Source organism: Varanus komodoensis, unplaced genomic scaffold (assembly GCF_004798865.1).
Source record: "Varanus komodoensis strain SLA01 unplaced genomic scaffold, ASM479886v1 scaffold1, whole genome shotgun sequence".
Lineage (NCBI taxonomy): Eukaryota > Metazoa > Chordata > Lepidosauria > Squamata > Varanidae > Varanus > Varanus komodoensis.
The window spans coordinates 138,205,045-138,231,692 of NW_025335268.1; the positions used below are offsets into that span (position 1 = coordinate 138,205,045).

The 26,648-nt window shown below is 42.2% G+C and overlaps 1 protein-coding gene across 1 annotated transcript; it reads right to left on the minus strand.

Moving 5' to 3' along the window:
* CSRP1 (cysteine and glycine rich protein 1) lies at positions 1-26,648 on the minus strand. Its single transcript, XM_044448051.1, has 6 exons — positions 26,495-26,648; positions 12,141-12,253; positions 4,855-5,023; positions 3,535-3,664; positions 2,635-2,728; positions 1-1,876 (listed from the first exon to the last, which is right to left on the minus strand). The coding sequence occupies exons 2-6, from the start codon at positions 12,250-12,252 to the stop codon at positions 1,800-1,802; spliced, it is 582 nt and encodes a 193-aa protein (XP_044303986.1). The 5' UTR covers position 12,253; positions 26,495-26,648; the 3' UTR covers positions 1-1,799.

A 26,648-nucleotide genomic window follows, 5' to 3' on the forward strand; every position in this document is an offset into this window, starting at 1 on the left:
TTCCTTTTGATTGCTTTATTGAATATATTTTTGTTCTTTAAACATAGCTCTTTTATGTAACAAACATGTAAAAATGTTACTGCTACAGTTTCTTATTCTTGTAACGTGTACAGATTCATAGACTTTTAACTTTATGCTAATCACCTAGAGAGAAGAGTAAACCATTTCCTTTAGGCTGCATTCTAAAGGAAAAGATACAGGTATTTAGCTCATACTAAGGCTATTTAACCTAAAATGGGTTCATATCCAACTGGGCAAAATATGGACTAGAGTCTGTATTTAAAAGTTCCCAGCCCATTGGGGGATCATACTTTGGATGTAAGAATTTCCCCCCTGAGTTTCATAAAAAGACGACTGTCAACTCTGGATCAACATGTCAACATGTTTGGATTTTATAAAATCTAACACTTATTTGATGTACAAATGTTCAACCCACCACCACCATTTCTCTGCAGTTTGATGGGGTCTCTTTGACATGTGAAAGAGAAATGAAACCAGTCTTGTTATGCACTTCCTTTGTTCAAGGGGGAAATATCACAGTGGAATGATGATGAAAAACATCAATTTTCTATTATCAGTGGTCCCAGTTGCTGTAAATAACAGAATGAAAAATGGAATGAGGGTAAATTATATATTTTGACCGTCTCCAAATTCATTCATCTTTCAGGAGTGAATGAAGTACTGAGCAGTGTCACTAGGAAAATAACTTCCTATCAGCTTCTGAATGATTTGTTTTATATAATCCAAATGGTCTAAAATATATGAAAAGGTCACTAAGGATAAAAGAGCAGATTCATTCAGTCTAAATATGAGCTTACTGAATTTGCACCTCCTGCACCTATATGTAAAATAGTTGTATGCTTGAAATCAGTACTTTCCAGAATTTTCAATGGAATTTGCCAGTAACAAAATGGGCATAAAATAAGTATAAAGGAAAACGGTAACAAAAATGGATCATGTTGAGCAATGATCACCTACATTAGAAAAATTATGTACAAAATGTGTATATTAGAAGTACACATTAAAATGCAATCACATTTCCATGTGGGCATCCCCATGCTCAAATTAGAAAATTAAAATGGGCCAAAATGAACACAAGATTGGAAAAATGAGAAACTGCATTATACCAGAGTTGACAGATTTCCTCACCCCAATGGTCACTGTTGAATTTATCAACCTAGTAATAAATCTACTGAAAATGAACATATTAGTGTTAAGACTTTTATCCATATTTACTCTAAAAGCTCCAGGAGTGTCTGTATTTACACATTATATATGCTCTTTTGCTATAACCTCAAACATCTGACTAGAGTCTTAGTTTTCAGATCTCTTTACACTTACAAATTATGATCTTTCTTGATATTTCACATATAACTTCTTAAGACTTGATAAATCACAAAATTTGTGGCCTTTCCTCCCTAAAACAACCTATTTTAGCTCTGCCAGAAGAGAGGTCTTGGAAACTATTGTGCTGTTATCTATACAGAGTGATCTGTGCTCTCTGTTACCTGTAGTATGACATAGGCTGAAAGAATGAGTGAGGTCATTTTGTGAATGTGAGCCAATAGAGCCCATTGCAGATAACTGGAGATTTTTCATGCTTTCAGGGCTCTATGGAAAGGGTTTAATGGGAGCTGAGCCAGTCATACATTGGAAAGCAGCAAATTCTGTTACTGTATTATTACATTTGCAAGAATTGGTGAAATGAAATGGTCTTTTCTTTGTGAGGATCAGGTTGGATGAACTCAGCATTGGCAAAGCATTTAGTGCTGGAAAGGAGACTTGAAGGCTGCAGCTCTTCACTGGGAATGGACAAGCGCACCAGCTCCTTGCCCAAAGCCAAAGCCCTTGGGTCCAAAGTTCTTGGCATAGCAGCCTGAAAGAGGAGAAAGGCAGAGAGAACCAAACAAAAATTAAAATGGTTAAGACTGTCAGGGGCTTTGCTTAGAGAGGAATCCAAACAATTCAAAGCCTTCATGAGCAGGTCATAAGGATTAAGAAACTGTTAAAGATATACCCAAATCAGCTTTCCTGTTTCAGGGCCAGTCTGCACACCCAGCTTGGGTAATTCTCCCCACACACCATTTCCTTGATACGATATTCAGCAGCAGATGTTTCAACTTGCAGCAATTAGGGTATTCATTTTATAAAAACAAAACAACCCCCTGCCCCACTGGAGGCACTTTTCCCACCTCGATCACCACTCATTTCCCATGGCTTCATTTCAGGGAAACTTTATGCTTTCATGTGTGTCTTGGCTCTCAGATATGCCAAGTAACAAGTGGCTATGAAGAAGGTTTTTATACACCCACTCATTCTTAGAAAGTATCTACAGGCTGGCAAAGTTGAGTCAAAGGAAGGGGGACTCTCTGCCCCACAGTCACATTACAAACCAGACTGTTACAAATAAAACAGAGGAATCTAGGCTCCCTACTTCTGGTCCACTGAAATGTAAGTGACTGTTCATTTCATAAAGAATATCACCTTTCATGACCATTTTGCTTGCTCTCCAAGATGACTTGCAGAGGGCGAAAGCACCCTTTGCATCTGCATGCATTTGACAACTGACCAACAACTAACCCAGGTCACTAGTTGCCCAATGTAAGTGAGACATCCTGAAATAACGCATTTTACCTTTGCAGTAGATTTCACCATCCTTATCAGCCAAAGTAGTGGACTCTAAACCTTTTCCACATTTTGCACATCGAAAACAGGATTTGTGCCATGACTGAGGACAACACAGGAGACAAGTTACTAAAAGCACAGGTAAGAGAATTCACGAGAACACTTTGTTCTCCTACAATCTTTAACTGCACTACATAACAACCAACAAGTGATTTATCCAGATTACCAATGCAACCTGTTCTGAAATATTCCAAATGCTTTGAAAATAGTATTATGATTATACTCTAAGAATGTAATAGTTTTACAAAATGAGTAAAAATGTATCATCTGCAGAAAATATACACCTGTCTCTGCTGGTTACAAGTAACCACTTAGATGTTCTAACATTTTAATGTTCATTAGATGTGTGCACAGTTAAACACTACCTTGCCCATATTTATCTAATGAATTAGGTTCTTGTCTATGGAAAATTGTGCCACTCTTCTTGGTGCAACCAGCTAGCCTACCATGAATATTCTTCTAATTTGATAGAGGATAAGTTGTGAAATCTTTTTTAACATGCTAGTTATAGAGCAGCCAGTAAAACTGCCTCACACATTATGAATTTCTTACTTGATACTATGTTCACTCTTAAGATGCCTAAGTCCTACACCACTAGCTGAGGAATGCTGGGTGTCATTGCACTTTTTCTGTCTAAACATGGATATGATGGGAGCGTAATCCTTTGCCACACCACTCTGCACATTGTAATGCACGACAAGTAATTTTTTGTCTCCTTAAACAAAAGCCCAGCTGGCAGTGGTTTCCCATCACATCTGTGTCTGGTTTATTTCCAAACTAATGTGGGACTGAAACTAAGCTAGCCTGTAAGCATTCAGCTCATGTGAACCACTGAGAGCAGATTTTTACCTTCCCAGCTCCAACCACCTTCTCGGCTGCATACACAGCCTGTCCGCAGCGGGGGCAGCCATCAGCACTGCCCACCTTCTGTGCCAGCCGGGATGCGTTGGGATTGTTGGTGGGATGATGGGGCTGAGCCCTGCAGAGGACAGGCAGGAAAGCAACAGTCATTCTGTCTGCATGTGTGTACGCAAGGTCTCTACAAAGGAAGAAGCCATTTGGGACAACCAGTTCCAGTTCTGACTGAAGAAGGCACAGAGAGGAAAAAAATATTCCTAGAGACAGGCAATATAGGTCAGCTGCCGATGTTCAGTTTTGGTGTTGAATACAAGCTCAGCGATGAAGCGCCATGCATCTCTGATTCTGAAATAGCGGTACTGAGAATCATGATACAGGCTTGACTTACAGAGACTTGGCTGACTGAGGCATCTAGGCTGGTGTTACCAGAGAATCTCATCCATACATTGAGTGCAACAACAGTCAAGAGTTAGCACTTTGCAGGGAGTTACAACAGTTTCTCTTTTGTTAAAATGGCTTGGCCTTGTCCTGCACCTAATTCACATGCTATCAATGAGATGTTGCTTGTCCTAGAGGCACAGGATGGGTTGGGATTACTTTGGCTGGTTGAAGGCTATGTACCAGTCTTCAATTTAAACATCTGTCGACATGACAGAAAATCCTACGCAGATGCAGTTGTAGCCCACTTCATACTTTTGCCTCCCAAGTGCCACATCTCCCCAGCCACATCTTCTGACCAGGTTTACTTTCCATCTCTGAGCCTATTTCATGGAAAAATATACAATTGGGGGTGGGGGTAATTGAGTAGGATTCCAAAAACACCCAGGATATTCACTATTCTGCTCTTAAAATAATTAACCCCACTCCACTGCAATGTGAAAAACTTGCATTCAAACTGGTATTTGGGATCTAGGGGAAATTTGAGGCCTGTTTTGTTTTGAATTATGAGTATGTATGCATGCGTGCTGATTTTTGTTGTTTTATTAGTGCTTATCCCCTAACTGGAGCTCATGAGATGGGATACCAAGGATGTATACTTAAACCAATATATATCTTAGGTGAAAAAAACCAGATGAAGTGCTTATTAATTCCCCAAATGCCTGTCTTACAGTTCTTTAGCAGGAATGGTCAAGCACTTCACAAATGAACAAGTATTATTATATTTTAATCAGATCTGGTTTGTGGTCAGGATGAACTTTGAAAAGGGCTTTTCCAGGGACACTTTCCAAGTAGAAATGAAACAGTTGCCTCCTTGTTATAGGAAAAAACAGCCCCATTTGCTACCAAGATAAAGAAGGAATTGAAACTTACTCTTCATGTTTGATTCCCAGTCCTTCCCCCTTGTCCATGCTCAAAGTACCGGCACCCTGTCCATATCCGTAACCCTTTGGTCCATATTTCTTCCCGTAGCATGACTTGCAGTAGATCTCTTCTCCATGCACAGCCACTGTAGTGCTATCCAAGTTCTTTTTACAAACCACTGGAGAGAGAGAGAGAGTTGGAGAGAGAAAAGACACAAATCAGAAAGTCATTCAAGCTTAAAATATGTAGGGTTAATCTGGATGAAGGCAGGGATCTAAGACCTAGTGGTTTAACACTGAACACAGTTTGTTTAAAGTTGTGTAGTCTACAGAACATACCTTTGCTTTTGAGAAATTTTCAGAAAAAAAAGAAGCCTGGAGATTTCTGGATAATCATTAAAATACCTTAAGATAGCCTTTCTCAACCAGGGTTTCAATGTTCTGTAGAAGGTTGCACCGGGAGTGTGGGGGAGTCCATGAAAGATTTTGAAATGCACACACAGTTTTTTCATATTTATAATATAAACTTGCACAAATGATTTGATCTTTTCAGTATTTTAATGGCATAAGGTCTAAATGAATTGGAAACAAGTGCACCATAATAAATAATTTGTTTTAGTTGTTTCTTTTGTTATGAGAACTTGTGGGTGGAGCAAATGGAGGCAGGCATAAATGGAGGGCGGGGGAACAGGCATTTGATAGATGGAGACAGTGTCATGAAGGAATACCGCACAGGTCACTGAGCAGTACACTAGTCCTATTAGTTCGACCTTGCAAGCGGCTTGTTGAATGCCCTCTTCAGTCAAAGATTTTTTTGATGGCTTTGCTGCTGCTGTAAACATCGCTATTTGTCAATAAATGTTCCTGCCGTAAATAGCACTAATTAAGATCAATGTTCAGTCTTAATTTGTATATAACCCAGGGCCTACCTTTATAATAACTTTTATGCATGGGTTTCCTCAGACATAAAATTATTTCAAGGGTTCTTCCAAGGTAAAAAGGTTGACAAAGGCTACCTTAAGATATTATAGAGCAGGATGGGACCACATGTAGCTCCCCAGGGCCCTTTCTTTGGGCCCCATGTGACCCCCCCCCCACTGTGTAGCAACACCAACAGTGATCCGTTGCAGGACTGGGAGGAGGGAGTACAAGTGCATGTGAGTTATGTATATGTGGGTTGCACTCAATTCAGCCCTGGCCTTGAGGGATGTTGTCCACCCTGCCAGAGAGATTGTGGTCAAACTGGATATAAGATAGGAGATGTGCAGTGGAGCTTTCATGTGGCCTGCTTCTCCTTAAAAAAGAAAAACAAACCCCGACAGAGCCTCATGGGTGCTTTGGGAAAATCGGTCATAGGCTTGTTTTGTTGCACTGTGGATTCTGGTATGCTGACTGACAGCTCAGGTGAGGGAGCACGGAGTTAGGTGGTGACAGCTGAAGTGGGTCTGGAGGAGAGCTGCAGCTACCAAGGGCCAAAAAGACATCACTTCAAATCCATAGCAAGCACCTCTGGGTTTTTTAAATATTATTTTTACTGTAGAGTAGACACTCCCAGCATGCAATCCAGATTGTAATGATACTGTAGGGAGGCTTTGAACCAGACTGGACCAACTGCACCTACTCTAGAGTAAAAATGCAGGGTGTGAGGAGACCATCCTGCTTACAATAATGCCTGCTTTGGGCCTCGGGGATGATCAGTGCAGGCCCATAGAAACCATTCCTGCAGCTAAGGCCAAGACTGATGAGCCCAGCAGTTGCTAGAGCAACTGCTGGCATTTACAGCCAGCTCAGGAAAGTTCTTCTGGAGATTTCACCTCCATACATCCATCCACTTTGTTTTGCTTTTGAGCAGCCAGTGTCTTTTTTCCTGCAGTTGCTGGCTTTCCCTTTGCAGTGAAGGTCTGAGGAATGAGAAGTTGGTTAAGGAAGCTCCCTGCTCATAGGAAAAATCCAGTGTCTACTCCTCACAGTCAATGGGGGGCGGGGAGTATCTTCTGGAGATTGTATGGATGGGGAGTATGATCAGATGTGGAGGAACAGATCTGTCAGGTTCCAGGATCTGCTTCTAGCTCATTGGAGCAGCTGGCACTGGAAGCCTCAGTCTGCTGCCCCAGCTCCAAGCTAAGATAACAGCAGCTTTGGGGGGGGGGGGGCACTGCAGAAGCCAAGGACACCAGGACCTCAGACTGCAAAAGGGTAGAAATAAAATAACGACTATGAATCTTCAGTATCATGGCTAGGCAGCATGGCAGGGCCTCTGTTGTTCCCTTCTGCCCAAATATGGTATAGCTTGAGTGTTTGAGTGATTGAGTGTTTTTCATAAATCAGAAGAAAAAATAAGCTGCAAATCATCTTGAACCATTTGCTCATCGGGTACAGAGTTATTAAGTTTGGACTTAATAAAAGTAGGTTGTCTTTCCAAGTTGGCCTTGGTTCAGGCTATAAGCTTCACTTGTGAATATCTATGCATCAATCTGTGTTAAAACCTGCCAGGTAAAGCTCAGAAGGAGGTGAAATGTTGCAGTAAGTGGGATAATGAATAGTGGTCACAGTCAAACATTGGCTTTGCAGGAGAGCTGCGGCAACATGAAACTTGCAAGCTCAGTGAAGGGAAAAAGTAATACTATTGGCTTAACCCATGATTAAACTGGCAGGTGCCTGGATTAACCAATAACTGGCAATGTCACTGTCACATTTCCCTCCTAAACGCAAATTCTAACCTAAACTTCATTCTTCATAGTGTCTTCTTTTAATGCTTGCTTTGGATTTTGGAGTCGAATAACTGCAAAGAATGAGGAGAGGTGAAAGATGGATGGTGGCACGGATGAGCGAGAGATCAGAGTGGAGCTCAGTTTAAGCTAGCAGAAAACTCCTAGCTGCAAATTAGACCGTTGAGTCCATTCAGATTCTGCTGTTGCTGCCAAGAGCAGTCAGTCTTTACAACCTCAGGAGCCAGAAGCTTGTCTCTTTGCCCAAAGTAAGTTAACTTACTCTTAAAGAATGCAAAAACAAAACCTAGTACTCCCCCAGGAATTCTACAGTAGCGACAGTAGCCTCTCTATACCTTGTAACTAAATATGGGGCTGCAAGGACTGCATTTCCCATCCTCTTTACCATATATGGTTCCTTTCTTCCCTGACGGTTCAGGCCTCTGCCCACAGAATTAGCAAGAGGAGGAGCAACGAAAAGTACAGCCATGAAAGGTTATTAGAAAGCTCTTCCAGTGGAAACAACTAATGTGTCTGTAACTGGTCTGGAAGGGAGTGGAGTTTTGTGTTTCCCTTTACAAATGTCCTGTGAAGCACTACAGTTTAGGCACAGCCATCATAAGGAGAATCAACTTGTATCAAAAATTGTTTTAAAAAGCTGGATCCAAGTGTGCCTTCCTTGCATTCCAGTCTTGCCCTCTTCTTAGAAAACAGACCATCTGCCAGTCCTGTGTCTACCTCTTTGAAAGACCATTGCCAAATGCTAATCTATTTCTTTGAAAGCAAGCCTTCAGTACTAATTTTATGAAGCAGAGATTCCATATGCAGGTGGTTAGAAAAGCTAAAAAGTTGAGATTTTTGTTTTGATTTATTTGATAATGACAGCTGCTTAGCATACCCTTCACATTTTTAAAAATGGTGTTTGTTTTAATGTATTCCAAGCCCACCACTTATTTACACTTGTTTTTCTACAACTGAGTCACCAATGAACTATGTTGCTTTCTGTTGTAATCAGTGAAACATGAACCAATTCTTCACTGGTGTGTTCCCATGACTGTCTAGGAAGTTGATACATTTAGAAAATTATCTGCCCACACAGAGTTCAGGGCCTGAATCTCATTCTGAGCAGTTAAAGGTTAATTGGATTCCATATTCTGTATCCGCTTCCATTTTAGGGGTTTAGCTTGGACCTTCCTCTTTTTTGCAAGTTTTCTTGAACAGATTAGAGTCTGTCTTTTTTAATCTTTGTACTTTTAAAAAATTTCAATGTGATGCAACTCATTGCTGCTTATTCTTTGTTCAGTTAGAATTAACTTACATCATTTTATAAGTTCTTAGCTGGAAAGCAGTGTGAAGGTTTTATAAAGAAAGGACACGGCAATTTTATTCCATCCTGTTCTACACTTGTACCATGGCTAATAATGCTGCTCTTTCTTTGGGGGTAAGCAGCCCTTCCACATAGTTTGAGGCTCTTTTGGTCTCCTGGTTCCCTGAGCCTGGAAACAAGCAACCCATTCAGCCTGGAAATGCTATTCTTATGGGCAATAAGTATCTCTAATTGTTCTAAGTATCTAAAATATAAAGGACTTTAAAAACAGGTTGATGGACAGGCTGCCCCATGCTCCACTTACAGCACTCTGCTTTTTTGCTCAGGCACTTATCCCTCCAACCTGCTCATTTTGATGTAAAAAATAGACCCCCATCTTGTTCGCACCATATGTCAAGGCAGATGGCAGATGACCACTAAATGATGTTGCCTGATCATGTCTAGTTTGTTCATTAGTTATCGTCTAAACATATTAATGTATATCCCGGTATGCAACAAACACTTGAAATGCACTAAGAGGGCAGCACAGCTTTGTTGTAGATGCCTGGACCATGCCTGTAAGAAACAATGACAACAACAATAACAACAACGACAACAGGTTTCTAACTGTGAAGGTACGAAACAGCTGTTGCCCTGGGTAGATCCACCACTAATAAGGGCAGTTCCTTCAGTGCTTTGAAAGATTAGCAGGTCACCACAACACTTAGATTTATTTCATTTCACTAGTTTAATTTATTCAAAATCAAAGCAAGTATTAGCTTATTTGGGATTCTCAGAAGTGGATCACAGAGACAAGTGGACAGCAGACCTGCAGCATATAAACAAAGACCAATGCATACAAATGCAGTATTCATATGAATATAAACAAATGTGGGATGCAGTTCTGAGTAGGGCACAAAAACAAAAAGCTTTTCATTTATAAGCAAACCACTAAACTAAATACCAGCTGGCTAAAGAGGCCGTATCCTTAATTCTCATTTTCAACAGGCAAGTCCTCTAAATGTACAAAGTTTGAAACTGTGGCTATGGAGCTAGTGTCAATGAAACTGACATCACAGTAGTATCTAGAGAGTAGGCCAATATGAAGCTATCTTATACAGCAACTTCTAACACATATGTCACATACACAGATACACAGGGAAAGTATATATTTAGAACTACACATGTATTTACAGGTTTGGTTCTAAAGACTGATAAACAGGTTCTAAAATTAAGCAGTCTTTAACACATTGGAGAGTATCCTGTTGATGTCAGTGGAATGTGCAGAAGCATTCACCCCCAGCCTTTGACTTTTTCACATTTTATTGTGTTATGTCCTAGAATTGAAATGGATTTAACTGGTATTGTTAGCATTTGATGCACACAAGTTACTCAATGTTAGCAAAGTGCAAAACATTTTATTGTGGCACAAAAGTAAACTTTGATAAAACTAAGTAAACTTAAACATCTGGCTCTTGTTGGTTACATAGATTTTCACCCTCTTTGTTAAATATGTTCTGATGCAACTCGCTGCCTCTAGAATTCGTCTATTATAAGTAAAGTAATTTATTAGTGTCTCAGAGTTTGTTGGAGAGCACATCTAAAAAACAGCATTGTGAAGTTACGACTTATCAAAACAATTCCAGGAGAAAGTTGTGCAGAAGCACCAGTCAGAGTTGGGTTATAAAAACATATCCTAGATTATGAACATTCTTCAGTGCACCACGAAATCCACTTTAGCAAAAACAAATAATCTAGCTCCACATGACTGCCTAGAGAATCTATCAAAAGCAGTGACCAGCTAAGGAAGGCACCAGTCAGAGACGCAACCAAGAGGCCAACAGTAATACTAAAGGAGTTTGAGAGAGCTGCAGCTGAGATGAGAAAAACTGCCCATAGAACAACTAGCACCCCAAAACTCCACAAACCTAAGTTTTATGGAAGGTGGCGAGAAAAGGGCCATTGCTGAAACAAATCCATATCGAAGTCCATTTGGAATTTGCAAGATGGCACATGGGATAAACAGCAAAAATATAGAAAAGGGTCCTTGGATCTGATGATACCTACACTAAGCTTCTTGGCCTTGCTACGAAACACTATGAGCAGTGCAACACCAGCAAGGCCCATTGCTGAGCACACCAGCCCCGCAGTGAAGCATGGTGGTGGCAGCATCATGATACAGAGATGTTTTTTTCTGGGCAGGGTCTGAAAAAGCTAGTCAGGAAAGAAAACATGCTTCTGTTTGCAAGAGACTTGGGACTGCAGTGGAGGTTCACCTCCCAGCAGGCTGCTGACCTTATACAAGCAGCCAACCTGACACTGAAGTAGTTTGGAAACAGGAATCTGAATGTCTTAGAATGGCCCAGTTAAAGCCCAGACTCAACCTGTCTGAGCAGCTATGCTAAGACGTAAAGTTGCTGTGTACCAATGGTCCCAATCCAACCTGTCAAAGCTCAAACAGTTTTGCCAGGCAGAAAAGGTAAACTTTGAAAGATCCAGATGTGCAAAGTAGATGGAGACTTATCCAAGTCCAAGAAGACATGCAGTTGCAATTTCTGCCAAAGGTGCTTCTATCAAATATTGACTCAAGGAGTAGATCATTTTTGTTTACTTACCTTTTGTGCCACATTAAGAAATACTTCACCCTCATAATGTTGAATATCTGGTGTACATGGGTTGGCAACAATGCCAATTAAATCCATTTCAATTCCAGGTTGTAAAAAGCATGGGAAAATCAAAATGAGGGGAGGGGGAGTACTTCTGCAAGGAACTGTATGTCTCAGTAAATGCTCAGAACTGCTGCTGTATCTTTTATTGTGGTGGCTTTGCTTGTGCAAGGCAATACAGTCGAGAAGGGCGGAAAATTAAACTTCTGAGTTACACAGAACACTTATTCCTGCTTACTTGCTTAACTGACCAACATAGCTGACCTGATATGAACAGTATCAATAGAAACCCCTTTGATTCTTCTTGTGGGCACTGTCCTAAGAGAATATAATCAAACATCATTCAAAAATGTTTCTCTTTTTGTTGAGAGGGTGCAGAACAAAAACATCTGCAAAAATTTAATCAACTTTCCTTCCTTTCTTCTCTCTTATCAAAAAGATAAGAAACCAAAAGCTAGGTTGCTCCTTAGATCTGTGGCAGCAAAGCCAAATATCATCTTGTAACCCACAAGCAACTAAAGGAATCTGACTTTATTTACCATGGTAGCAACAGTAAGCAGACTGGAGTAAGTAGAACCCTTATGAACCAAAACCTCCCTTGGGGTGCTATACTTACTGCACAAGAAGCATGATTTGTGGAAACTGTTGCCTTCACATTGTACCTCCTCAGCAAAGTATACTGTTTTCTGGCATACGCCACACTTTTTTCCTCCACCCCAGTTTGGCATCCTGTTAAAGAGGATAAATAAGAAAAATGTTAACTGCTTGAACACAAATGAAAATGTGGGGTGGGCAGGGGCACAGGGGGGGTTAACTGAAGTTCTTATCTGAACTGACAAGAAAGTATTCAAAAAAATCTATTAAGGCACATAATCACCCTGCAAGAACTAGGGTTCCTGCATATGTCACAGCAAACTCCTTTAGCACGGGCCAGATGCTGGAACCCTGGAAACTGCTAGCACACTACTGTAAGAAAGGTTGTGTCCATATTACTGGCCCACTTTTTCCCTGCTCGGGTTTGTACTTTGACTTCCATTGCTTCCTTGTTCCTGCACTAATCTGTGTGCTTTTACAGCACACCTGTATGAAGATAAGCACAGGAATAAGAGGAACAAATGGTACCTCCCAATGCACATGTGATTAGGATGGTCCCTTCTCTGAGCCAGCAACAGAAGCATCTGGGATAGAGGGAGAGCGGTATATTATATGACTGTTGGCTTCAGTAATCTGCAGGCAGGCTTCAAGGAGATTTGAAGGAGTCTTTGCATCGCACGTGGTCTCAACAGTCAGTGGCTTGCTTCCTGTGGTTTCCTGTCTTGCATTTATTTCTGTACCAAGAATGTTGAGGATGAACTGAATAGTTAGATACAGCAAACACTACACAGGGGAGGGAAGTCCCTCATTCTCTCCCACACGTAGCAAGCAGAACTCCAGTGTGTCATAAGCGCAAGTAAGGAGGACGTGCAGAAGGAACAGGGTCAGGAACTGGGCAGAACAGACTGCAGCCACCTCATTGTTGCTTCATTGGGAATTAAAGGGCAGAATGCAACACTCTTGAGTTGCAGCCAGGCAACACTACTCACTTGGCATTGCAGAAATGTGTTGTTTGCTCAGTACTGATGCCCTCTGAGCAGTTAACAACATCTGGGGATCATTTTACAGAACAAGTGCCCTAAATACAATGCTTCATGTGAATAAGTTTCCTAAAGAATAAAATTGCCTCTTCCTCAGCTCCAGATGTAGCATGGAACATGTACTCCAAGGCAAAGGGTCCCAAAAATCATGAGGCCAATTTGAATTCGCCAAGCTAGCAACACTAGTAACAAATTGATAAAAGTTCCCTTTAATATGTCCCCAAGTTGAGAGAGCATTTCTGGATTTCTGAGAGTGTCATGGATGCTCTTACAAAATGTCTACCATGGAAAGGGATTGCCCATTCATAAAATGGTTAACATAGGAAATCAAAACACACTCATTTTTCAGAAGGCAAACAGGCAAGACAAAAGGGGGAGGATCTGAGTTTTAAAATCCAAAACCACTGTCTTGAACCCAGAGATGCCACTGGCAGATAGCCCTTTGCTTTGCAGCAGGACAGCTTCTCCGTTTTTGTTTTTGTTTAAATAAGAAATAAAAGAAAATCAGCAGTAGCAGGGGGCTTGGCAATCAACAAGAGAGGTGTCCATGTGTGGACGGGCAACACACTGGGGACCCCAGGCCATAATTCCAAGGATTTAAGCACTCAAACAATACTGTACTAATACATTGCCATCCAGGATATATACATAAATCTGCCAACTCATAAAAGAGAACGACATCATAAAACAGAAGGGCATGTCAGTGTAGGGGCAGCCAGCACTCATTGTTGAGGAGGAAACAAAGACAATCATTAGAAGATAGAGCATCATTTGAGAGCACAGGAACTTTATCTCCAGATCAAGCTAAAAATGAAGTTGCCATATGCACCGGATGCATGCTATTGTTTCAGCCTCTAAAACTAGAGATAGAAAAATCAAACCTTCAGAACACGTCCAAGTGCAGAAGCTGCTCTTGGTGCCTAAGCAAGAAGGGTTTTCCTAAGCAAGTTCCACACAGAGACCCAGTTGATACTATTTGCTCATCTGGGGAAAAAGTGTATGAGTGTCAGGTGAGGAGAAGATTTTATCAACTGAATCTTCATTTCGACTAAGAGCTTTCTATACCAGTCTGCGTTTCGTTTTGCAAATATAAGTGATCTCTTTCTTCTTACTGTAGAAGGAAAGTAGCTTGGACTGAACACCTTCTCCTCACTAAAAACAAAGCAGTCAAATAATAGTTACTAACTTTGATTTATAAAAAGGAGAACATGGACCTTAGTGAACATGCGCCACATCATAACTTCCCTTAGCTGTATCCAGTAATCTTTAGACAAAGACTGATCCGGACATATGGAGGATCTAAGCCCTTATTCAAACTCTGTATAGACAACCGTTACAACATTTAGAGCTAGATGTATCAGGTGGCAACATGTTTTCCTTCACAGAGCTCTTGGAGCTTCAACTACCATAAAAGACAAAAAGAAAGTGCTCTCCCTCACAGTCCTGTCTCCCAAGTCCAGAGGCATGGAGGCTAAGGGGTGGGAGGATTAAGATCCATTTTGGGCCATCTACATCCACTCTAGCATAAAAACAAGCAAACAAAAGGCAGAGTTAAAGTAATGTGTATTTTGATACACAAGTGCAGTAGGTTCAGCACCATAGAGAGCATGCCAACAGCTCAAGTAAAGGCAAGTTTCCCCAGCACTGGCTTAGAGCAGCTGACAGCACTGTATAGTCAGCCCAGGAAGGTCATTCTGAAAGTTCCTTTCCCAGATGTGCAACTTTTTTTTAATGAGTGAGTGGCCTTTCTTGTGGTAACTGGTTCCTTCCAGGTGGTGAGGGTTTGACAAGGTGCAGTCCTTGGAGTCAAAGGGAGGCAGCACCTCCTGGGTGTCCAGAGGACAGGATGTATGAGGGCCCCACTTGCAAGGGTTGGGAACTGTTTCTGATTCCTTGGAGGCACTGCTGCCGGAAGTCTCTGCTTCTGACAGTTCTCTTTGCTCCAGGCGAACAATGGATTGGCAGGGTGAGTGATCCGACTGGTGAAACAGCAAAAGAAGATAAGAGCACCACAGCCCAATCTTCAGAAAGCGCTATATGGGGCTGCTAAAAGAGAAAAAATATGGAAGATGCTGCCCATGGATCGCTTATGTCATGCCTAGTGAATATAACAGGAACCAATTTCTCACTTTTGCAGCTTTATTATTGTATAGTTTTAGACAACAATTGACCCTTTTTTTCAGAAATTAAATATTTCAGCAGAAACAGATCACAAGAAAGAACATGCTTCCTGAGTAATTTTCCTATCAGGTGCAATATTTTGGACTTGATAAAAATGGCATGTCTTTCCAGTTTGATCCAGAATTGCTTGCAAACTTTCATGCAACTGTCTGCATCACAGGATGCCAAGTAAAGCAGAGGGGGTGATGAAATGCCACAAGCAAGCACTAACTTTGCAGGAAGTTGGCATCCACATGAAAATACAGATAGAACTGTGAAGGAAAAAAAAGAATGCCAGCTGATCAAACCATAGACACTTTGCAGCCACATAAAAGAGAAAATTCAGAAAAAAGCTCTCTCCATCACTGTACTACCTTACTAGGGAAAGGCTGTGCATGCAATCATTCAAAATGACCTTCTCCCAAAACAAGGGGAAAGACTGAAGCGTGCTGGCTAAATGACAAGTTGCTGCTTTTATTGTTGCTGCAGCTGCAAGCTAAAGGTCTCAGGTTTGCCTTAGCAGCTCCTCCAAAATTCTATGTTACACTGTACAGCACAGAAGGAACAAAGGATGGGGGATTCTGTGGCATTTGAGCCAAGGCAGCTGTTTCATGCTCTGAAAGGCCCCGACCGTAAGTAAATATTTCCCTCAGTTGTCTGTCTTCATCAGTCTCCCCACCTCAGTTCAACATATCTTGAACATTTGCTTTCTGTGTTCTGCCTCCCGCCCTCTCAGCCAAGTTGTTCCAGCTGGGAACCTTGGATTGCCTTAAAAGGAGATGTGGCTCAGAGTATCTCATTTCTCTCTGCTGGGGCAGGAGCCCAACAGGAAGGAGGCCAGTTCTGGCTTTCAATAGAAGGGAATGTGGCTAAAGAACATTGCAGTTCCCTATATAATGGCAGCCACGAGCAGAGCTATGATTAGCCTACTACTGCAGGTAACACTAACAGGACACAAGCTCCATATACTTCATATCCAGGTATACAAGACAGGACAGTGTCTTTAATAGCTGTGCATGTGCTACATGCTGAAGTCATTCTCTTTTGTGTGAATGACATGTGTTTCCTCTTCTGAGTTCAGGAATGGTTTTGTTGTGGATTGATGATATGGAACATTTCCTGGCCCCTTTAAAGAATGTTTTAAAATGCTTGTGCAACTCTATTGAAGCTACTTTCAGGTTGTCAGCTGCAGGTAAGTGGATGGAGAAGATTCCTCAGTCAGCCATGCCAGCAGCAACCAGAGAGCTTGGAGCCTGGGATTTTCTGGGTAAATTCTGTCCCTTCTTTATAGTCCATCCAAGTTCTGTTCACCACAAACTTTTAGATCAGGAACTATATTCTATGTAACAAAGAACCTCTACTTTATAGGTTGGATATAGTCCAAGGGACTTCTCCATACAGCCTGGCAGCTTCTTCCACAGGCTCTGCTCCCTGTTCCCAGAAGGATAAAGTTCTTATCTTCAACCAGCAGTTGAGATTAAAGCTTTTCAACCCCAGCACAATGTCAAAGGCTCCTTTTCTCCTTGTGCAGTGGGGGAAACAGTGGGTGGGTCTGGGAAGGAAGCTGCTGTGTGATTTTGTTCTGAGGCTTGTTCTGCAGAAGCTTGTTCTGTTTATTTAGCTATGATTATGGCCTTAATTGCTGCAAGCTCTCCAAGAAGTGATACAGAGATACAAACATGAACTAAGCTCCACCTGTTGAAGTGGAAAATAAATTAGTTTGATGATCCTCCATGTGAAACATTTTCAGCAGGCATTGGTATTAAATATTCATTATATTAATTTTCAAGGATCAAGCCCTTATTCCAAATATCTCAACCATGCAAATAACTGTCACATTATTTGTTGTGCATCACAGTTGGAAATATGACAGTACTGTGTTCTTTTAACTAATTTGTTTTATTTGCTTTCTTAAACTCTAAGAGGGTCTAAACAGGGTCATCAGAAAAAAAAAACTAAACATATATTTGATAATTCTGATAAACAGTTTTCATGTTTCCTTTAAAAAATTAAAGATTTACCGAGTATAGAGATAATGTATTTTGTAAAAGGTTTACCCTGACATAATTCCATGTGGAGCAGGTTCCTCCATATAATTCCTAGGACTTCAGAGGGCAACTCCACTCAATATTCAGAGAGGTATCCAGCGCTGCCCACATGCTGGGCAGAGCCCATCCCTAGTGCAGTGGGAAGCGGGCACATCCCCGAAGCAACAAAAATGAGTGGAAACTCTTGTTTCTGGAGTGAGGCAGGGATTGCAGACGTGAATGCCAGCCTGCACTCTGCAGAAATGAGCATTTCTGCTTGTTTCTGGGGTTGCGTTAGGAACTGCTAGCAGGGGGTCCCACCAGTGGTGGCAGTATTACATAGCACCCGTGGAAATCATATAAACAGTTTCCCAGTAACTCCCACATGGAAAGTTCACTGGCTGGTTATGGGTCAATCACTCACTCTCAACTTCACAATGTGGTTGTTGTGAGGATAAAATGGAGCTATCTAAGCCATCTTGGGTTCCTCACAAGAGGAAACAAGGCAGGAGGAAAAGGAGGAGGAGGAACCTGTCTTAACAAGTGATTATGACTATTTCAGTATCGGTATTTCTGCTTACCATATCTATGCCAAATGCATGCTTTAGCAACTGGAACACTTAAATTAAAAGGGGAGAGCAGCTCTTTTCTGTATATTTCCACGACATATGGAAGTAATTCATTCTAGGCTATGAAAAGGCTGCTTGTGAACACATGTCATAATAGAACATCCAGCTGTTGAGTCCACTGGGGTTTTATCCAGTGCTACCAAAGAAGCATGTTCAAGAATGCTTGATGTAGTCAACTATCCTGTTGAATATATGAAGTCACCTTAGGCAGTAAGCAGATTATCAATCTATTTAGTTCAGTATTGTCATTTCTGGCTGATTTACATTGGCTGTGGCTTTCCAGGGCATAATAGCACCAGAAAACCATCCAAATACCTTGCTGTCTTGTATTTTACAAATCAGGATGATGAAGTCTTAGTGATTCCCTTGTTTACTCACTTTCCCTCATCCTGCTATAAGAGATTCTTTAACTGATAGTGCCAAGGACTGAAACTGGAACCTGCTTTGTATGCAGAAGGTTCCTGATTTATTCTCTGGCATCTCCGGGTAGGACAGCATAAACTCCCGCATGGAGAACTGTTGCCAGTCATTGTCAACAATTCTAGGCTAAACATTGGCTAATTTTATATAAAGCTCTGTTCCAATGAGTTCTGAATCATTTAAAGCAAGGGCAGTGATGTGATCCTGCACATCAAGTGTACACATTAAAAACTATCAATTCTAGTATTGTTAAATCCTTAACATAGATCAAAAGGCTATTTTCCAGAGGACTTTTGCCTGTTTAACAATATCTTTACAGCAGGCACCCCAAAGCCCTTCAGTTCCTTCTGCTTTTTACTGCAAGCACCGAAGGAAATAGAAAGGTGAATTGAGGTAGCACAGCAACAAGGTAAGCTCTCTGGCCTGCTGTGTTCTTAAGAGTATTGCACAACCATCCACAGATGTTGCTATCTTGTATTTTGCACATTAGTAAAGGTAAAGGTTTCCCCTTGATGTGAAATCCAGTCATGCCTGACTCTAGGGGCAGTGCTCATCTCCGTTTCCTAGCCGAGGGAGCCAACGTTTGTCCGCAGACAGTCTCCGTGGTCATGTGGCCGGCGTGACTAAACACCAAAGTGCACGGAACGCTGTTACCTGCCCACCGAAGCGGTACCTTTTGATCTACTTGCATGTGCCTGCTTTTGAACTGCAAGGTTGGCAGGAGCTGGGATGGAGCAACGGGAACTCACCCCGTTGTGCAGATTCAAACGGCAACCTTTCGATCAACCAGCCCAGCAGCACAGCTGTTTAAACCACTGTGCCACCTGCATCCCATTTTGTGCATTAGGATGATGTTAATTCATCTGCAAATCCCAGCTAAGTCATAGAACATGCAGTCTATTTTATTCCACCTCTCCCCTGAAACTGCTTGCTCAGTTGCTGTCACAACACAGAACTGGATTTACATAGTTGTCCATTGTATGTCAACGCCTGTTCAATTCATTCACTGAAAAACAGTAATCACAAAGTGGGAGGGAAATGTACCAAGGAGCCACAGAAAAAAGGATAAATTACTGCTCCTCATTATTAGTAGATGTACAAAGAACCTATACTACACAGGCAAACCTATACTACATAGTTAATTGAGAGAAATATTAACATATCTAAAAATCAGGCACACTTTTGACATGTGAGCCAAGGTGGAGCTTCCCTTTCAAGGATGGAAGAATATGGAGGAAGTAAACACTGAAAGCCAATTTTAGACATGTTTACTGTAGAATGTTCTTTTGAATGTCTTCTCTGTCATGACCTGGTTTGCTTTGACTTCTGTGCAGAATGGAAGACAGATTGTTTGATGGTGATATGACTGCAACAGAGACAGGAATTCAGGGCTCTTGTACAATGGAGATGATTTCACTTCCTTTCCATGTGTTCTTCCTTTGCAACATCTAACATTATTTTAACAATGTATACATGAAATAGGTTTTTCAAAGGGAAATCCCTTCAACAAAGGGGTCTGCCATACAATTAAAATGATAAATTTAATTTAAAGACATTCAATATTCAGTAAAAAAATCAACAAAATATACATTTTGATGGTTAAAAAGCCTCCTCCCATATCAACGTTTTCAGAGAAAATCTTAAAGCAAGAAGAGAAGGAAGTTCCAAAAGGGTGGGGCCACCACTGAGAGGGTCCCATCTCTTACTCCTGTGAGTTGGGATAAGTGTTCATTCATGCATTTATTCATCCATTCTACTTTGATACTACCAATAGATAAAACTATCCAGGCAGTTTATAATAGCCCATAAAATACAAATAGCAGTAAAACATCTTAAAATTATAGTACAAAATTTAAAGGCCAGATTTGAAACCAAATCTAAACAAGCACAACAGGTAGCACAAATTAAGCCATAGGATCTGTTAGACAGCTGACCTACTTCCCCCCATAGGTTATTTGAGCTGATTAACTATCCTAGCAAAGAGGTCAGTGGCCTTCAGTGGGGAGTTTCTTTCATAGGGGGGCGTTGAAAAGGCTGTCCTCTTAGTTGTCAGCAACTGAGCCTCCTTCAGTGGCAGCAGTCAAAGGGAGGCCCCAGATCATGTAGCTGAGCGGAGTCATTGTGGCCCCAGGCCATGTAGGACTTTATAGGTTAAAAGCCACACTTCGAATTAGATTCAGAAAAATACAGAATTTCTCACCACTGCTTGTTTCAGGTGGAATGGGACGACACTCTCTTGTAAAGAGGCATCGATCATCTCCCTGGACAAGCCAGCCTTTCCCTTCCTGCTAGCTTCATAAGCCAAAGGAGGCATGGATCCAGTATGGACATGCTTGCACAAACCTGTTCAGCCACCTTGCCCACATCCTTGTGCTGACAAACTGGAACTCATCCAAGAAAATTTGACCAGGCTATGTGCAACTGTGGTTTCTAATATGCCCCACTTACTAACTTTCCTTCAATTCACCCATCCCTTTTCTAGAAAGTACAGTTGTTAACTACCTGGGCCATGCTCCCCTTTACCTGGATAGCCCTCCACCCAATGCCATATCTCCCTCTACCTATCACAACACTGACTGACTTCCCCTCAGAACTCCTCACTTGGCTCCAGTTCCTAGGAAGGTGAAAGCAGCAAATATAGAACACTAGAAAAAGGCAGAGACAGCCAAAATTGGCTGAGATGTCAGACAGGTAACCTTTTCCCTCACTGAGCAGGTGGGCCTTGGGGCAGTTTCCCTCCCCAGCACCTGGGCTTTTCTTAGGTAGTACCCGAGGGGAAAAAACACACCACTACAAATGCACGTATGCTGGATACTGTGCACCAAGAAAAAGGCTGATAAGATGTTGAAAGAGGCTAGCAAGGTGAGAGGTCCAGCATTCTCAGCTTCCCTGAGACCATCCAGGCAGGTCTGTACATTTAGAGCTACAAGCATCGGGTTTTTTAAATGCTGTCTTCTAACCAACATAGTTGTGTTTAAATTAGATTGTCAAATAGATCTTGGATTCTTATTGATACACCATCCTGCAGACAAGATTATTTTTTGTAGCTGTGCTTAGAAATTTCAGCTGTGCTACTTTAAGAAAGTGAAATGCAGGGATGCATGAATCGCTTGAGTGCCAACATTCCACAGAAGAACCCCGATATTTGTATTTTTGCATAGACAGACATGGATTACTGAAAGCCTCAACAGGTGACCATACTGCAAAGATAGATAAATAAATAAGAGGGTGGGGAGAAGCAAGCAATGATGTGGCAAGTTACAACTTCTCTAGGAACTGGGCTCTAAAACTTGACTATGCAGTAGTCTGACTGGAATAGTCATATGAACATTCCTCATAAGACTATACTTCTAAGTATCTCAAATTGTTCGAGGGAATTCGTTACACAGAGAGGAGGTGTGGGTAGGTGGGGAAATAGTCTTGTCAGGACATGATTCACTGGATCAGAAAAGAAAGCTGTGATAAGTTCACACAATTGCTGAAACATTAAGGATCTAAATTGCACTTGGCTACTGAGAGATCCTATTCTGGTGTGATCATGAGTGGCACTAAGCAATAACACCATCACCAGATTAGGCTTTATGCATAACACTCAGGATGTGGAAGAGAATGTTGCTCACATTGCATTCTGGCTAAGTAAGGTGGATAATGATATTGGCAGTGAAACTGAGAAGGATCCGACTGTGATTTCTATTAAGCCCCACTTACTGGCTTTCCTTCAATGCACCCATCCCTTTTCTAGAAAGTAATCCAAAGCCTTGTTCATTTTGCTATAGTTTGTAGCAGATCCATAGCACAGCTACACTTTATTTATGTATTTAATTTATCTATTTACGCTTCTACAGACAATCACAATAGCCTCATGGACAGTTTATACAATTTAAACTATCAACAAAACACAAAAACAAATTAATAATAAAGCCTCAATAGCAATAAAAACATCCATTCCAGCAGCAGGAGCACCAAACAATTTGATGTTGGATGTGGGCCTGACATTAAACATCAAAAGGAAAAGACTCCAGGTTAGCTGGTGGTGTTAGCCTCGGACCAGCACTGACTCATGATAACCTAGCAGCATACACATACAAGAAATATACTTGAAGTAGTAAATTACAACCACTGAAGCTTAATAGTAGAAGAGGATAGTCAGATATAGAGCATCTACAGAAAATGAGAGGTTAAGCATCCCTATCCACAGTGAAATTAAAGTAATTTGATTTACCCCAGTTTAGTCTCATTAATGTTAATGGGATTCAACAGGGCTTACATTTAGAGCTGGGAAAATGAAGACTAGATCATCTATGCCAGCATGGAGTAAAGAACCTTCTAGTGTGTTACAGTAATTCTGTAAAAATATGTTCAAACCTCCTTGTAAGTAAATTGCAACAAAACTGACAACAATGACATTCATGATAAATAAAAAAAGGAAAGGTAGGAAGAAGATCCAAAGTATCCTTTAGAAGAGCCAGAATTAACTCCTTCGAGAAAGTGAAAGCCTTATTTGAGAAAGGGAATTAGGAGCTTGTCATACACCTCTCACATAGGGTGCCTGCTGTGTGCAGCCTCCCCATTCATTCTGAACAAGTAGTACGTCAGATTTGGGGAGCACTTTAGGGTGCAGTCCATAGGACTTCACTGGCTGGCCACTGAGGTTGGCAAATTAACCAACACAGAAGGAGAAAAGGCGGCATTCCACTGGCCAGAGAGGAGAGGAAACCAGAGAGGCTATCCTTTCTGTAGGGCTGCATCCTCATGAGATAGAAGCATGCAAGCTCAGAGGCTTCTGTGTCTTCACTGCCCTGCTGGACTGAAGCCACCAGGGTGGAAGGAGGGATGGAGGAAATCTTCATTTCCCTTTTTTCTGATTGTTGTGATCCTTCTCTTTCTCACTAGGCAGTCATTTTAGAACATGAGAGAAGGGGGCTTGCAAAGACTAAGCGTAGCCTCTTGGGACTCCTCTCCTCCCTGACCGCTGGAATGCATGCACCCCTTTCTCCTTCTCTGAGATCATTTTGACAACCTCAGAGGCCAGCCAGTGAAGATCTTTCCATGCTGGGTGTTAAGGGAGGACTTTCTACTCCCCCTTCCGAAGTCAGATGCTCTTCGTGATCTTGGATGGTCCCACTATCTTATGGCCCCACAGACAACATTCATGGGCCACAGGATTGTTCTGTCCAATTGTTCCGTTCTGTCCAATTTGTTGCCTCATAATTGTATTGTGCTTTACTTCACAACAACTGTAAGGCAATTCAGGCAAACACTGTTTTTGGGAAACTGATTCTGAAAAGAAGGAAGTGGATGACTCAATGACCGAAGAGGGATATTTGACCTGGTTCACAGACTTAGAATGTCACTTAGAGTAGCATGCACACTGCCCAGTTGTTCCACGCAACATTCTCCACAGCCAAATCATTCAGTGGCAAAAAAGAAAGAAAAAAACCTTTTAAGAAACTTCTAAACATTTTGTGTGGTTGCTGAAGCAAAACCTTAGCACTTATAGTAAGTTGTGGTCAGAAAAGTTCTAAGGAAGGAATTACTAAGGAAGGAACACAGACACTCATGTCATTATCAGACTATTGAGCATAGCATACTTTACCATAAATGGATATTCTTAAGCACTAAAGTAAAGCAATACGGCAACTAGACCAAACAGGATGATAGTAATTCCATTCAGCAGTGCCGCGCCCCATTCTGAGGTCTGTTCAGTACCTTTCTACAACTGCTGGATGCTTAGCTGCCTTTTCCTTGTTCAGGGTAGATCACAGGTTCCCAATACAAAGTTTGGCAGTCTATGCATTTGCTGCCGTTAAAGAAATGATCTAGGTGTATGGAACTAGTTCCAGCCCTCAGCTACTCTCTCTCAGCCTCAGTTCCTATGCTAAAATGGGAACATTTGCCTTAGGATGTGTACTGAAAATGAACAAATGCAAATGTCACTTAAACTTAAACAAAACAGCAGGAAAAATCATGTTTTTATTGGAAACTGAATTTGCAACATGTTGCAGCCAGTTGCAAAATACATTTTATACTTCTTTTTTCTTTTGCTGCTATTAGAGCTTTAAAAACAAAACAACTGTGCATATTGCAAGAAAAACACATTACTCCTCCCTCCCAAATCTATCCTTCTTTCCCAAATATATGATAACGTTCGGCTCCATTAAAGTCAAAAGAAGTTTTGCCAGGAACTTTAGTGGAAGGTGACCTTCACTCCATGAATATTCTGTATGTACCTTGCCACTGGAGAAATGAGTTAGATTTCTAAGGAATCCTCAGTTAGGCGGGCCCAGTTTTTATATAGAAGCATAGTGCTCAACAAGTACCCAACATGGTGAGGTCGTTTGAAAGTGTAGCTGCAACAGGGTCTGCAGATGATGGACATTCATTTATGCAATTGTCACTTAATGAAACTGGCAGTTTAGAGTTGCAACTGAAAAGGTGATATCCCCAGGGCACTTATCAAAGAACAGAAAAGCCTGTTTTGCTATGCAAATCAGGCAATTACACTACTCCAGAAATGAACACCCAACACTGACAAGATTTCATCAGACTGTTTCTGTATGTCTGTAAGAGCACAACCCTATGTGCATTCGCACAGAAGAAAGTCATACAACTCCGAGCATCCCCAGCCAAGCTGGGGCCACCACACAACACAGTGTGCCAAAGTCAATATTCCGTCTTGCTGCACTAACTGGAAGACTTCATTTGGAATACTGTATCCTGTAGGAGGGCAGCTTTTAGTTGAACATTAGTGACACTTATTGGTGCAAGCAGTTTAATTGTGGAACCCACTATGGGTGAGGGAGGGATGCTCCTCAAACAGAGGCTAGGCAGCTACGTGCAGGGGAGCTCTGGATTTTCTGCTCAGAACAGCAGATAAGTATCTATTTATGTATTTATTTACAATATGCATCTACAGTTCCACACTGAAACAAATTCTGCAATGGTGAACAATGAAAAGGTGTGAAAAGATTAAACATAATAAACCGCTATATGAAAACAGAACAGCAGCAAAACCTATGGTTAATTGATCAGGGCTAAATTTCTTGTAACAGATGTTTTCAGGAGATGTAAATACGCAGCACTGTTACCATTGGTACCCACACATCCTCCACAGGCAGGGAGTTCCACAGAAAGGGCCATCTGGTCCATAAGCACCCAACCCCAACACTGTGATTCTAGTATGTACTACAATTTCTAAGCAGGGAGAAAGTGCTCAGCCAGGAATGAAACACATCCACATATCTGCAGACTGTTGCCTTATCCAGCAGTCTCAGGAAGCACCTAAAAGAGGGCACAAACACAGTGTTCTATGCCTCCCTAGTCCAAGCAAGGGGCAGCACCCAAACCTTTAAAGCGGCAGGAAATCAGCAGCCCTCCAGATGCTGCTGGACTGCAGTTTCTTCTCACTTAGGCTGATGGGAGTTGGAATCCAACTGCATCTGAAGAATCACATGACCCCTGCCTATGCTCTAAGATGTATGCCCATTGGCTACATCAAGGTTACAAGAGAATCCACTACAGAAGCTGTCTCCCTGAGGCCATCTTGCTTCTGCTTCGTATTGATATGGAGCGGGGACCAGTGTCCTGATTCCCGCTGACCCTGAATAGCTCTGCCACACCGCACATTCGCAAAGGATGCAAGAACTCCACAATCCAGCCGGGCACACTTTGGGAGCCAGCCCCACGGCCCGCCGGGGCTCCTCTCCGCCAAGTTCCCGCGCGCAGGATCAGGCTCGCCCGCGCCTCCGGGAGGAATACGCGCAGCGAGCGAGGTCGTGCGTGGCCGCCGCTGGGCGTGCTCCTGCCGCGAAACCGGCAGACTTCGCCGAACATTTTGGAAAACTTAATCGGCAAATTAGGTCCCCCTTAACAACAGCTTGGCATGCTTTAGAGGCTGCCCAGTATGGCAACCTCTAAAGCCTGCAGGGATCCTGCGGCGACCTATAGAGGCCGACCAAGTCACGACAGGAACTTCCCCAGATCGCGCTGCGGCGGCGCGCCTCAAGAGGCCGCCTGCCGCCCTCCGTTCCCAGGGGGCCCCGCCGGCCCTGGAAGAAGCCGGTGGCAGCAGGGGCGCGGCGGGGAGAGCGCCGCACTTACCCAGCGCCTGCCGCCGCCCTTCGCGTCTGGCTCTCCTGGCTGCTGCCGCGACCGCTCGCTCGCTCGCTCCACCAGAGCTCACGCCTCGAGACACGGGCGAGATTTTGTTCTCCGCGGGAGAAGGCGTGTCCCCGAGCGACACCCCGCCAGCCCA

What these genes read in the sequence shown, in the direction of transcription:
- CSRP1 (XM_044448051.1), bottom strand. Translation starts at nt 12,252, where the DNA reads ATGCCAAACTGGGGTGGAGGAAAAAAGTGTGGCGTATGCCAGAAAACA. An exon ending in CAAATCATGCTTCTTGTGCA is followed by an intron (nt 5,024 to 12,140) that starts GTAAGTATAGCA and finishes CTCTCTCTCCAG; the next exon opens with TGGTTTGTAAAAAGAACTTG. An exon ending in AGGTGGTTGGAGCTGGGAAG is followed by an intron (nt 2,729 to 3,534) that starts GTAAAAATCTGC and finishes TGTTGTCCTCAG; the next exon opens with TCATGGCACAAATCCTGTTT.